The sequence below is a fragment of the Akanthomyces muscarius genome, chromosome 5, assembly GCF_028009165.1.
Source record: "Akanthomyces muscarius strain Ve6 chromosome 5, whole genome shotgun sequence".
Taxonomy (NCBI): Eukaryota; Fungi; Ascomycota; class Sordariomycetes; order Hypocreales; family Cordycipitaceae; genus Akanthomyces; species Akanthomyces muscarius.
Genome location: NC_079245.1, coordinates 2,764,247 through 2,778,266, shown reverse-complemented (window position 1 = coordinate 2,778,266; position 14,020 = coordinate 2,764,247). Strand labels below are relative to the sequence as shown.

Sequence of the window (14,020 nt, the reverse complement as noted above, 5' to 3'; positions counted from 1 at the left end):
CGGTCGGGGATGCTGATCAGGCTCCCCGGGCGAGGGGAACATGCTTAGCTGGATAGCTGAAATGCGACACCATTCTGCAGCTAGAACAGTACAAAAACGAATTGTCAAATTCTCCTCCTGCAGCATTTCCTGCAGCAGACTTATTTCAGCGATAATAATATCCTGAGGTTATATCCTGAGTTTAATGTGATGGTGGAGTTGCCCGTCTTGGCAGCAGGCGGGCGGGAGTCGGCGCAAGGCGTTGCCACCGACTGCCGCTGACTGCGGCCCAGGGGCAATTCTACATCGACCCCGGTTCCCAGCTTCAAATTGCCAAGACACTTCTCGGAAAAATTAAACAATAATTTAAAGCCCTGTCAAAATGCTTTGCCAAGATTCCGTCCCTTGATACGCCCCATCTCGTCAGCAGGCGCCGTTGTCGTCTCTTGGCTCTTTCCCCCAGCACCTGCCGACTGCCGCCGGCTGCTTACACCGGCTCGGTGCCACTGAAGCTCCTAGTCGTAGAAGTCGAATAAGAAAGACCTGTTTGCCCTTCCCTCATCATCTTGCGCCCTCTGCGTTGCTTTGCGACCTGTATTCTTCTAGCTATATCTCATCATCCGTGCAGTCCTGCGCCAAAGATAACTGCTCAATTCCTGCATTCCTCGGAGCGCGCGCTCGATCACGACATCGTTGCATGCCACGACACTGACATAGCCAGTGCCGACAGCCATCATCGCCACTTGTTCTCGCAACAATTATTTCTTTTCCGCATCCTACATGTTCTCGCAATACTTTACTCAGCAATGTCAAAAAATGCCCGTACCAAGCTCACCAAAGCTGTGCTTGGCATCGACACCAACGCTCGCTATGCCCATCAACCGAAAGATCTGGAGGAGCGTGCACGTGCGGTGCTTGGATCGGCTACCGCCTATATAGAAGAGGAACCAACTGTCGCGGAGTGGCTCAGAGAATTGGTTCCGACCAGGGCGGGGGTAGCGCATTATCTCAGAACCCTATTCCCGCCTCTGTTTTGGATTCCGCGCTACAATTGCAGGTGGCTGCTCGGGGATGCTGTCGCTGGTGTGTACTGCAAGATTTCAGCAGCTCTTCAGACACTCGTGGCTAACTTTTTCCAGGCATCACTATTGGTTTGGTCGTCGTCCCACAAGCTATGGCCTATGCGGTTCTCGCCAACCTTACTCCAGCATACGGCCTCTACACGTCCTTTACTGGTGCCGTCTTGTACTGGGTCTTTGGGTCTTCGAAAGATATTGTCATTGGGGTAAGCCAGCCAACTAAGCTCTCTCTGACAGCTGCTAACGTAAAATAGACTACAGCAGTTGGATCCCTGCTTGTCGGTCAAGTTGTGAATCGCGTCCAAGAGCAGCCAGGCACGGACTTTGACGCCCAAGAAATCGCACACACACTCGGTTTGCTCTGCGGCGGCATTTTCTTCTTCTTCGGTCTATTCAGGCTGGGCTGGATCATCGAGTTCATACCCTATATCCCCATCTCCGCGTTCGTCACCGCTGCCAGTGTAACTATCATCTCTACTCAGATCCCGACAACGCTGGGAATCACGGGAATCAACGGCCAGGCGCCACCATATCGCGTCTTGATCGACACTGCCAGGTTATTACCGACTGCCAAGCTCGATGCAGCAATTGGGCTGTCCTCCATTGTACTTCTTTTTGCGATTCGAGAATTCTGTTCTCACATGGAGTCGAGGCAGCCAGCTCATAAGCGAGCTTGGAAATTCGCATCATCGCTGCGTCTTACATTTACTATCCTTCTCTTTACGCTTATCAGCTTTCTTGTGCACGGTCGTGGGCCGCAAATCAGCCCAAAGTTCCGTATCGTGGGTCACATAGAACGAGGTTTGTACCACGCATAGCGATACCCTTGGATGCTCATTGACACTTTCACAGGCTTCCAGAAAATTGGAGTGCCAAGGCCTAAAATGTCGCTTATCCAAATGGTTCTTCCGGAGCTACCTGCTGTAGCCATAATACTGATCATCGAACATATTGCCATTGCGAAAGCCATGGGTAGACTTTACAACTACAGCATTAACCCCTCGCAAGAAATCGTCGCCCTAGGAGGTGCCAATCTTCTGAGTCCTTTCATGGGCGGGTACGTTTGCACTGGCTCCTTTGGCGCGTCCGCAGTGCTCTCGAATGCTGGTGTTCGCACGCCCCTTGCTGGCGTGTTCAGTGCATTGGTGCTGGTTCTGGCCCTTTATGCGCTGACTGGGGTATTCTTTTACATCCCAAAGGCTGCACTTTCGGGACTCATCATCCATGCCGTCTGCAACCTAATCACACCCCCCAAAAGTTTGTACAAATATTGGCAGCTGTCGCCCCTGGAGCTGCTTATCTGGGTGGCATGTGTTGCAATGGCAATATTCATGTCTCTTGACTACTCAATTTATCTTGGCATTGGCCTTTCCATTGCGCTACTACTAGTCGGTATTGCCAGAGCCAAAGGCGGTTTTGTTGGCGTGGCTCGCTCGCAGCGTGTACCACGAGAAGCCGAGGATGCGGCAGCTGGGATTGCAACGACTTCTATGGCGACCAAGGATGTCTTTTTGCAGTTTGACCGCCGCGACTCATCTAACCCCGCCATTCTACTGGAAAGCCCATACCCGGGCGTCTTTGTGTACCGTGTGCACGACAGCTACACATACATCAACCAGGCACTGCATGTGGACATTTTACAGTCACACTTGATGGAAAATACTAAACGAACGTCCGACGAAGAATATGAACATGAATCGGACCGACCTTGGAACGATCCAGGACCGCGCGACAAGCTTCTTTCACAGCATCTGCCCTATCTGCGCGCTTTGGTTCTCGACTTTGCGGCTGTTAACAACATTGACATCACTACTATTCAGGGTCTGATCGATCTGCGGAACTTACTGGATCGATACGCGGCACCCGACACTGTTGAGTGGCATTTTGCCAACGTCCAGAATAGATGGACTCGGAAAGCGCTAGCCACTGCGGGTTTCGGTTATCCGACCTGTCAAAACCCGGAAGCATTGGCGAAATGGAAACCGTTATATTCCATCGCTCCCATCAGTGACACGCCGTTTTCCGCGCATCTCGGCCACCACAGGCGACCTTTTGCGTCTACCATTGACGAAGAAAACCAGACTCCTCCAAGTTTCTCCCAGTCTACCACACCGGGTGGAACTAGAGAGCATACTACAATATCGGCAGTGGACCGACCATTTTTTCATCTCGACCTGTATGACGCTGTGGATGCAGCGGTGCGCGATGCCCGTTGCAAAGACACAGACGGTAGCATTTGAAGGCCATTAAATGACAGCGAAGGACAGAAATGGCTACGTACTATACACGACATTATGAATTGGCATAAAAGGCGTTTTGGATCAATGTTTAAGCCGCTGCATGTATCAGTAGACCGGATATAGAGACCTTGACGAGTCAAGGTGTTATTTCAATAGTCTAACGAAAAGCATTCCACTCAGCTCATTTGTCCAGCCATCGAATATTTATTCTTGCAGGCATTGTGTGTTCAACTAGTGCGACCGGCGTAGGCGAAAAGCCATGAGAGCAGGTAGTTGGGTAAAGTTGACGGTTGACTCAATGCGCCCCAAATCCGCATACTCAGCAGTAAAGCTAGGCTCTTCCATTACGTCCATGACAAGTCTCTCTTTGAAAAACGTAGCAAACAGCTCATGTAGCGGGAGGTGAAAATGGACCTTGCACCAACTACTTCAGCATGTTGCTCGGACAGTTAGTGGTCGTGGGTACTCATACCAGTACGGGATGTGTCCGGCGATCGGGATTGATAGCTCCGCAGATGATGCAGCGTTGACGGCAGGGAAGACTTTCCACAAACACCAAGGGCAAAAGTTATTGATCACATTATTTTCGTGGAATTTAGATCACTTCTGCAGATCCACGCCCTATATCCGGTCTCAGATCTCTACCAGAACTCTGCCCGTATGGTGTCCGGGTGCCATAACGCCGGTATCCCCAGGCCCACCGCGTCTGAATTAGGCAATTTCGTCAGGCTACGGTCGCTCAGCAAGGACCGACCCCGACTCCGGACAGCCTTGCAGGGCCGGAAATAAGTCAGGCTCGAGTCGCGATATACGGATTTTCTTGAGATTGCTCCAGAGCATGCGGGCGGCTCCTTTGACGCAGGGTAGAGTGACGCGCTGCAGGGGGGGGGGGGGCTACTTAACAAGTGAAGGAGGTATAATACCTCGACAAAAGCGTCCGTCTTGGGCTGTCAACATTGTACTTTTATTGATATTGTGAAAAGCTTTTGTGGTGGCCAAAAATGGAAAAGTACGTAGCGGCCACTGACTAGGAGGAAACACCTACTAACACGGGCCAGAAGCACGAATGAACAAGGTAGCAGGCCTACGTCTGTCGACGCGCAACCACGGAGCAACAGCCACGTATCGCTTGTGCAGGAAGCAGTCGAGAAAAACGAACCAATTGGAGCAGAATTGTCGAAAGTTGCCTCCATGACGCCAGCCAGTCCCTTTGCCATCTTTGCCATTTTCACCGGTCTGGCATTCATGATTATCTGCATTGCCCTGGTGCGTTCCAAACTCCCTGCAGTACTTTTCACACTCTTGTCTTCTGACAACATCCCAATGTTTTTCCAGGATCGATCGATTGTTGCCACCGCCATCCCCAAAATCACATCCGAGTTCCACTCGCTGCCCGACGTGGGCTGGTACGGCTCGGCGTACCTCATGGCCACCTGCTGCCTGCAGCTCTTCTTTGGCAAGCTCTACGCCGAGTTCCAGGTCAAGTGGGTATTTCTGTCCGCGCTCGTCCTCTTCGAGGTCGGATCGGTCATTTGCGCAGCCGCGTCCAGCTCCGTCGTCCTGATTGTCGGCCGGGCTGTGGCGGGAGCGGGCTGCGCTGGCCTCTACTCCGGTGCTTTTATTGTAAGTCTGGCAGACTCAGGCTCTCTATCCCGAAAATGGTTGACTGCTCTGACACAGAAACAAGTTGATTCGTTTCTTTATCCCAGTGAATGAGCTGCCCAAATACACGGGCGCACTGGGTGGCATGGGTGGTATTGCGCAGACTATCGCGCCAACGCTGGGAGGTACGTTTCCAAAGCAGATGGAAAACAAAACGGCTCAACTGACGAAATTTCAGGTGTTTTTACCGACAAGGCAACGTGGAGTAAGTCTCTGAGCCCAAGAATTGAAGTTGCCCCCCTGCTAATTTGCTCCTAGGATGGTGTTTCTGGATCAACCTACCCATCGGCGGCATCACCTTTCTCGTGATCCTCTCGCTCGTCAAAATCCCGGCCGAAAGCAAAGTCAACAAGACTCACAGCCTCAGCGACTTTATTTCTCGCTTCGATCTCATCGGCACGCTCGTCTTCATCCCCACCATAATCTGCCTGCTACTGGCGCTGCAGTGGGGAGGCGTCAAGTATGCCTGGGGCTCATGGCGCATCATCCTTCTCCTCACCCTCTTCTCTGTGCTTCTTGTCGTGTGGGTGGCCTCGCAGTATCTGCAGGGCGACAAGGCAACGGTGCCTCTGTCCATCATAAAGCAGCGTTCACTTGCCGGTGGTATCTTGTTCGTCTTTTGCTACTTTGCCGCCTTCTTCATCACGACATACTATGTGCCGATCTGGTTTCAGGCTGTGCGCACCGTGTCGGCTTACACGTCTGGCATCAACATGTTGGCCGCGAGCGCTGCCATGTCAGTCGCCGTCATCAGTTCTGGATTTATTGTGTGTATATGTCACTCCCAAATTGCTTGCATAATACTGACGACAGTTCTTTTTTTTCCACAGGTTTCCAAAGTCGGATACTATGTGCCAAGCATGATTGCTTCCGTGGTTGTTTTGTCAATCGGCTCCGGTCTGGTGTATACGTTTGATCGACACACAAGCACTGTGAAATGGTATGATGTGGCAGAAAAAGAAAGGCGGGGATAACCGTACTAACAGTCTCATGTAGGGCCGCGTCACTTGTCGTCACTGGTCTAGGAGTAGGTTTAGGCATCCAGCAGCCCATCATCGCCGCGCAGACTATCTTCAAAGGCCCTGAGCTCGCCATTGCCACGAGCGTCCTGATATTCCTGCAGAGTCTGTCCGGCACGGTGTTTCTGTCCGTCGCTCAAAACGTGTTCGAGGGCAAGGTGCAACGTGTCATCCAGCATACACTCCCTGGTGTCGACGCTGCAGACGTGCTGGGTGTGGGTGCTTCAGACCTTGGGGCAGCCATGAAGAAGAAGTACCCCGACCAGGTGGATGCCATCTTGGACTCTTACAACGCCGGCCTTCAAACTGTTTTTCTGATGGGTGTCGTCTTTGCCTGTGTTAGTATAGTTGCCATTCCGTTGATGGAGTGGCGCAGTGTGAAGAGGAAGGAAGAGGTCGCTCCGAAGCCGGCGCAAAACGCCGAGGGTGCGTCGGACACTGAAAAGGCGGCGTGATGAATCATTTTTGTTGTTTTTATAGAGTATTTTTATCTTCTCCAGTTAGAGTAGGTTAATATTATATGGTTTAAAAAAGAAGAAGCATTAGGTGGTAGGCGCTAGCGAAAGCGGCAACGCGTCGAGAGCTTAAAACAGAGATATATAACAATAATAAAATAAAGAAAAAGGTCGCTTTCAAGTGATGCAGTTATTCCATCGCAAGCTCATCAGTGGGCCCAGCCATGCCAATCTCCCGGGAACACAGCGGGAGTCGAGCCCCGACTGTCTTGAGTCTTGCAAGCGAATGGAACATCGAGTTGGCCCGGTGGCCACTAGACCAAGCCGCCCGTGCGGGCTGTACCACTTCGCCAAAGTGACCCACGGTAAACATTGGACACGGCTCGTTGGGGCCTATATACTCGTTATGACTTCGATAGCTACTTTGACTTGTCATAACCTAGAGTTCACGACGGGCCTCAACTTACAAAAATCAACAACTATTTCCCTTCATCAGTATTTAAATCCGTTTCTTATACTACTACCGAGTCTTGGCTTTCTTTGTTCCTTGACGTCATGGTAATGCCATGCTCGTTACATGCGAAAAAATCTTGGCTGCTCTTGACCTCTAGATAGCGTCATTGGCCTTCTCCGCTCATCCGATGAGCTCACATATCGTCGCTCCCACCACCCTCATACACCACAAAGGTATTGTCATAATGAATGCCAATCCGGAAAAGGCCAGCACGGAGTCCTTGATTCTTGAAAGGCTCCCAAATGAAGTAAGCCAATGCATTCACTCTCTAGCTCCAGCTTAGAGGCTGACGATCAAGCCAGATCCTAGTCACCATTCTTGACCATCTGCCCTTGAAAGAGTTGCTCAAAGCGACCATTATTTGCCGCCAAATACATATACTGGCAGTCCACACTCTCCAACTGCGTCTTCGTGCTGTCTCATCCATTCCAAGCCACGAGCTTATCCTCGAGTGCTACCACCCTAGTCTCAAAATATCAACGCCATACCTGTCCTGCCGCTATCTCGGTACCCGCCACCCTACAGACTGCGAAGATGACTGCGCCGCACAGAAAGACTGCTCAGACCTCCACCACGTCTGTCAGCTCTATGCGTCTTTCCGCCCGGTCGTAACCGAGGAGAACCGCCGACGACGCTTCCGCATGGTCTGGCCGGTGTCGGTGCAGGGGGGGGCACCCGCCGGCTTCGACAGCGACGACGAGGTCGCGACGCAGGATCTGCACCTCGACAACGGCGAGCTTTTCTCGCAGCTCTGCGTCGCGCTCAACCTCGTCACGCTGGGACGTCACGCCGGTGTCTTTGTCAGCCACTACAACATGAGCGAACACGTCGTGCGCGTCTTCCGGCACTGGCTGAGTGACATGGCGGCAGCGGGCAGCAGCAGTGGCGGGCAGCCCTGGAACGCAGCTGCCAAGATCCCGATCGCGTCGGACCGCATCCTCTGGGTGGACGCGGCCAGGACTATCGGACTGCGCTTTCATGTTTCGGTCGGCCCGGCAGAGAGGATGCCGCTGCTCTCCGGCCAGGATGAGGACCCCGCCGTATCTTATGGACTGGCGTACGAGGGTTTGTGCCTTCTCCTCTTCTTTGCCTTTAAGACAATTTCGCTAATTGCATGTTTTGCTACAACCGTTATAGAGCTGTTAATTCGCTCCACGAGTCTGCTAATGGCCGTTGAGGCATCCACAAGCAAGGAGCTGGAGCCATCCCGAAACTCCATTATTCTGTCTTCCGCGCCCACCTAATAAAGGACTCTTTTTTAGGGACATTCCAAAAAATTGTCTCTGTTGTACTGGCGACTACTGAGCGTATGGTTCTTCTCCTCGATATATTTTCGGCCTCAAGTCGGTTCAAAAGGAAGATGCTATACCGTGCATGTAGGTACGTGAATCACGGCGTGTCACGCTAGCAAACACCGTGCGTTGTGTTTCCTATGGGAACACGGCTATCGTCTGATCGAGTCAAGGTGTTAACAGCATTGTCAAACGAACCAGATTCTCCACTGCGCGCCAAGGACAGAAGGCTTTTGGTCCATTCTTGGTCAGGCTATTCTTCTGCGGCCTCCCAACTTAGAGTTATTAATACAGAAGTCGTCGTTATGCCGGCTTGGCAGAGCACGAATTAGAACACGGCGGTACTTGTAATTTGACTGGTGTGGAACCGTCCAATAGTCAGGGATCATATTGTTGTGTGGATGAGCGGATCAAGCTATCCCACTCGGCAGCCCATGAAATAAAGCTTAATTCCGAGTTCTGCCTTCTTCACCATGTATCCTACACAGAAATTGGGCGAGCCCAGCCGACGGTGATGACTGTTATAGTCGATATCATATTGGACCCCATTAATCGTCTATCCCGCTGTATAAGTAACATCATGAGCTGAGAATGTATCGCAAGGTCTGATGTTCTCGGAATTGCGGAAAGCAACTGGCACCATTCATGCGTTGTATGCCATGTGTATTGGCTAATTAGATAGTCGTAGATGCGCTCATATGGACCCTTGACCAAATTGCGTCGCTGACAAGGTGGGCAACTGGGCTGTACAACTCACAAAGAGTTGCCAAATATGTCTATATAACGCTCCCACCATTTCCCTCGGTAAGACGAGATTACAACACAATCTCGCCTGGTTTCTGGCAACCATCTTCTCCGACGGCATGGTTCTCTTCTCAACTTTGACCCTTGCCGGGCTTGCGGCCGCTGCTTCGCTTGCAGGGGCAGCTACTATCGATTCCAGTGAAGAAGTTTCCGGTAACGTAGCCACAGGTGCATTTATCCTCGAGTGCGAGAGCACCCAAAACCTCGATGAGCTCGTCAAGGCGATCCAAGACCAGGGCGGCGAGATTCGCCGCCAATTCAAATCCAAGGTCTTTTACGGCATCTCAGTGCAGATGCACAACACCACGATGACCGGACATGGGATGGAACAAATGCCAGGCGTTACGAAAGTGTGGCCGGTAGAGGTCACGAAGCAGCCGGTGGAGCCGCAGACAGTGCAGCAGCCTGGGAGTCAGCGCCGCGACAACTCTGCGCCGTGGAACCACATCATGACGCAGGTCGACAAGCTACATGCCGCCGGATTTACGGGTAGCGGTATCAGAATTGCCGTTGTTGATACTGGCGTAAGTCTTCCCTGCACGTGAGAATGAAGAACTAAACGAAGGTACTTGTGCTAAAACGGTTACTAGGTCAACTATACGCATTCCGCCCTTGGTGGCTGCTTCGGCAAAGGCTGCCGAGTTGTCCTTGGTGACAACTTCTCCAAAGACGGCAAGAAGAATGACCCCATGGACTGCCACGGCCACGGCACGACCGTGGCTGGTATACTCGCCGGAAACGACGCTAACTACGTTGGCGTGGCGCCCAATGCGACCCTGGCAGCGTACAGGGTGCTCGACTGCAATGCCATGATGGTCGAGGACGACCTCGTCGCCGGCTGGGTCAAAGCCTATGAAGACGGCGCGCAACTCATAGTCTCTTCTGCTGGCTGGCCGGGCTCTAGCTGGGCTACTCGTCCTGCCGCGGCTGTCGTCTCGCGCATCGTCGACAGCGGCGTCCCGTGCATAGTCGGCCTCGGCAACGACAAAAAGGCCGGCCTCTTTTCCGTGATGAATCCCTCGAGCGGCAAGGACGTGACGTCGGTCAACGCCTTTGCCCGGGCGCCCGGTGCCATCGACGGCCCTGTCAAAGATGCCCCCATGGCTCGGTTCTCAACCTATGGCCCGAATTGGGATCTCGACATCAAGCCCACCGTCGGTGCGCCCGGTGACGACGTTCCAGGTATCCAAAACAGTGGCGGCTACGAAGATGTATCGGGAACCTCCTTCGCCGGGCCCTTTGTCGCTGGCATCATGGCCCTCATGGCCGAGGTACGGGGCACTTTTGACCCGGTACTTCTCAACAGCATCCTCATGTCCACGGCCGTGCCTCAGGGAGCGCCCTACTCAGTTGCGCAGCAGGGTGGCGGTCTGGTGAGAGCCTGGGACGCTGCTCACGCCACCACCCTCGTCGAGCCGTCCGGCCTCGCTTTCAACGACACCCAGCATCGCGCGCAGTCTTTGAGTCTTAGCATTACCAACACTGCCAAGACCAACGTCACCTACCATCTCGATACCCTCGCAGCAGAGACACTGTACACCCTCATTCCCGGCATCGGCCTGGAACAGAGCCCGCCTGTCCAGGAGTCAGCGGACATTAAGCTTAGCCAGAGCGTACTTGTCCTTGGCCCTGGTAAATCGGCCGCTGTGGACATCTCGGCCACAGATCCCTCGGGTCTTGATGGTGGCCGCCTGCCCGTGTGGTCCGGCTGGATCAAGATCAACAGCTCCAACAGCGATGTGTTGACAGTTCCTTATCTAGGTCTGTCCGGTTCGTTGAAAGAACACCAGGTTCTGCCTTCATGGGGAGCAAAACTTGCTACTTTCACGAACGATCCCGTATGGGGTCCTCGCGACAATAGCCTCTATGATGGAGAGGATATTGACTACAAGATCAATAACGACAGCTCCTTGGATCTTTCCCTACCCTTGAGTGTTAAGCCCGAATTTGGCACCCGCCTTGTGCGAGCCGAGGTCGTGCCAATTGCGCCTCGCAAGTGGCTGGCCGATCGCATGCAGGCCAAGAATCTCAAGATCAACGCCTTTACTATGGAGGCGCTCTCTCATACTCAAACAACACGCACGACATGGAACGGCCGACTGGAGTGGGGTGATTATCTCCCTGTGGGCACCTACAAGCTTGTTGTGCGCGCCCTTAGGCTCTTTGGCGATTCCAAAGCCGAATCGGATTGGGACACGTCGGAGACTGTAACGTTCCAAGTCAGGAAGGGAGCTGGTGAGAAGGCTTGCAAAGTCTACGAGCCTGGCCAGGCAAAGATTCCCGATAATGCCCTCTTCGACAGCCACCAGGAATGTCTCGATGTTCAGGGCGATGCTCTAGATGACCGCCCTTGGATTCCTGAGCCCCAGGACGCGGCAATGTGCACTGATGATGACCTCACGGAAAAGGCCTGCGGTACTTACCGATTCTGCAAGGCGCACGAAGACGCAGCGCTTTCGCATAAACTCAAGTCCCCTTTCAAGTGGTCCTCGGACTGCGCCAGGAGCCACAAGATGCTGCCAGCTGTACCAGGCGACATGTCGAGGATACAAGAGTGTGTGACCACAAAGGACGAAAGCATCTGCGGCACGCAAATCTGGTGCGATTTTGGATTCAGCTCGCCGCAATTTGGCAACGGCGAAGAGTGCAAGTGGGCGCATGGAAAATTTTCTTAGATTAGAGTTGGAAAAAAGCCTGCTTATTGTTCAGGATGCATGTCACAAGGTATAGTCTGTCAAGAGTCGCGGGGGAAAGCGATGGCTGCCTGTATAGCATTAGAGAATCGACACATTGGATCAAGAACAATATGGAACACTACCAATCCACCCCATCAGCGCAAGAAGGTGCGAAATTTATGAGCCTCGAACAGCGCCCTAATAGTGCAGACAACCAACTAATACGACGATTCTCAACGACAGATAGACAAGCAATGGACGATGTAGTGTGAGGTTATTATCACAGTCAGTATTCGTCTAGCTGGGTCGTGGCGCAATCTGGTCTGTTAAAAAGGCTAAAATATCGAGCTTTTGTGTGTCTATCTTTGGTGTCCACCAGAGCAGAAGCAATTCATTCAGCCCTCAGCAACTAGCCCAGTCGTCCAATGCAGGAGCATTGACTCAAGCCCCTTGCTCGTCGCCTGCAGGCGACAAGAGTTATGTGGAGAAGACCAGGCCTCAAAGTTTCTCGGCCCATGATCGGAATTGTAGATTATATTTTCCCATGTTTTTTAGGATGGGTATTTGTACACAGGATCCTCGTCGCGATACATGATCGCCGCTATAGCGCAGGGTCGTGTTCTTGCAGTAGCTAACTTAGGTAACTAGTTAGGGGTACCACACCTTCCAGGCAAAGGTATTGCTGTCGGGGATCCCGTAGTCTGACTCGGTGGGAAAAAGGGCGAGGGCGTAATTATCTATGTCTATAAAATGCAGCATATCAAGGTTCAATACTGGCCGTTAAACTTTTGGTTGGTTCATGTTCGTTCGCGAACGAACACTTGGCAACTACTCAATGTATCTTGATGGGACTTCTTGCCTACAAGAAAACGGCAGCTGTTCCCTGCGGTACCAAGCCTCGTACGTATCGTTTCCACCCGATGCATTGGACGCAAGGGATGCATGAACCCTTGCCCAGGTACCGAGAACCCATGCTATTAGCTTCGCACCAATAGCAAAGGCTATAAGCCTGCCAAAAACAGGTGTCTTTGTTAGGGCTGCAAGTCTGTAACTCGGTGCAGGAGCTTTGACAATGCGCGCTGCACTAACAAGCCGCCCCAGGTTACCATGAAGAAGCAAAAAAAACACGACCTGCAGTTGTTATTTTTGGGCCTGCCTGTAGTTGGCCAACCCAAAGGTACAGGCTTTTTTTTTTGGCCTTTTCTACACTAAATAAAGGGACGGCAGAAAACATGTCGCCCTCCCTTGCATTGAGCCTCATACAACCACACCGCGACCGAGGCAAGGCTCAACGCGCCGACGCGCGATCGAAAAGTCTCACAGCCACACACCTTAAAAGAAAGAAAGCAGCAAGCCTACGCCTCCGTATGAAGCTCTTCGCCCGGTGTGACTTTTTGTCTTGAGACGAAACGCCCGTTCGAGCCGACCACCTCCACAAAGATCCTCTTTCTTTTCCCTCGGTCGCGTTTCTTTTCTTCTTTTCTTTTTTGCTTCCGCTCTCGTACTGCACTTCTCAGTCCACCTACGAAGCCCCTCATCCTCCCTCGTCTCGTCGACGGACCCTCCTCTCCTCTTGAGCGGAACGAGAAAAGATATGTAGTATTATACTATTCCATGCCCTTGGTCAAAAAGAAAGCTGCGCATGACGATGCGCCTCCCCCAAAACGAGCTCTCCACCCTTTGTCAATGTTTCACCCTGCGTGTTCAACACACTGCTCTCCCTTTGCTCGATTGTGTCTCTGACCGGACGACTTTTCGACGACGACGCACTCTCTTCACACAAAAGGCAGCCAAACCTTGGGGCAAAGGCACGTTGCAGTTGCGCCACTCTTATTGTTCAATCCATTCCCGTCCCGCTCAAGGGCCCCAGTCATGGCCGGGACGTCAGCTCATATGTGGCAAAGTAGCAATGCAAGTTGTGACGTCTGAATTGAGGGTCTCGGCATTGATTTTTTGCCCAGCCCCCAAAAGCCGCACACGTCCTTGTAAAACAATTAAAGACACAATCGCGTACGCGAAAATGTGAAGAAAGAGCCACTGAGTCACAGAAGAAGAGAAAGAACAAAACTACTGCTACACTGCTTTCCCTCAATAGGATCTTGTAGATACCTGCGTGTCTCAATCCAGTTCGTCCCACGTTGGAACGCCAAACTTACACGGTTCCTGTTCCTGACTTTGCGGCTCGATCCTCTCTTCCTTTCTTTTTCCGTCACCATCTTGTCATTTTTTTTTCTTTCTTCCTTTTGCTGCCGTTCGGACATATATCGTCGATCTTGGGTTGTGTCAACTACTTTTTTTTTT

At 52.2% G+C, this 14,020-nt stretch overlaps 4 protein-coding genes across 4 annotated transcripts; all 4 read left to right on the top strand.

Moving 5' to 3' along the window:
• Positions 1 to 785: 785 nt before the first annotated feature.
• On the top strand, positions 786 to 3,298 carry LMH87_010231 (uncharacterized protein; the record flags this gene model as incomplete). The annotated part of the gene is made up of 4 exons (XM_056197357.1): positions 786 to 1,062; positions 1,119 to 1,264; positions 1,313 to 1,859; positions 1,911 to 3,298. 4 exons carry the CDS (start codon positions 786 to 788, stop codon positions 3,296 to 3,298), a joined length of 2,358 nt encoding a protein of 785 aa, XP_056054415.1.
• Positions 3,299 to 4,299: 1,001 nt separating this feature from the next.
• Positions 4,300 to 6,434, top strand: LMH87_010230 (uncharacterized protein; the record flags this gene model as incomplete). Its single annotated transcript, XM_056197356.1, has 7 exons — positions 4,300 to 4,307; positions 4,357 to 4,921; positions 4,986 to 5,085; positions 5,139 to 5,165; positions 5,219 to 5,727; positions 5,791 to 5,900; positions 5,957 to 6,434. 7 exons carry the CDS (start codon positions 4,300 to 4,302, stop codon positions 6,432 to 6,434), a joined length of 1,797 nt encoding a protein of 598 aa, XP_056054414.1.
• A 641-nt stretch (positions 6,435 to 7,075) lies between these two features.
• LMH87_010229 (uncharacterized protein) lies at positions 7,076 to 8,192 on the top strand (the record flags this gene model as incomplete). The annotated part of the gene is made up of 3 exons (XM_056197355.1): positions 7,076 to 7,195; positions 7,251 to 8,013; positions 8,086 to 8,192. The coding sequence occupies 3 exons, from the start codon at positions 7,076 to 7,078 to the stop codon at positions 8,190 to 8,192; spliced, it is 990 nt and encodes a 329-aa protein (XP_056054413.1).
• A 911-nt stretch (positions 8,193 to 9,103) lies between these two features.
• LMH87_010228 (uncharacterized protein) lies at positions 9,104 to 11,719 on the top strand (the record flags this gene model as incomplete). The annotated part of the gene is made up of 2 exons (XM_056197354.1): positions 9,104 to 9,568; positions 9,635 to 11,719. The coding sequence occupies 2 exons, from the start codon at positions 9,104 to 9,106 to the stop codon at positions 11,717 to 11,719; spliced, it is 2,550 nt and encodes an 849-aa protein (XP_056054412.1).
• Positions 11,720 to 14,020: the final 2,301 nt, after the last annotated feature.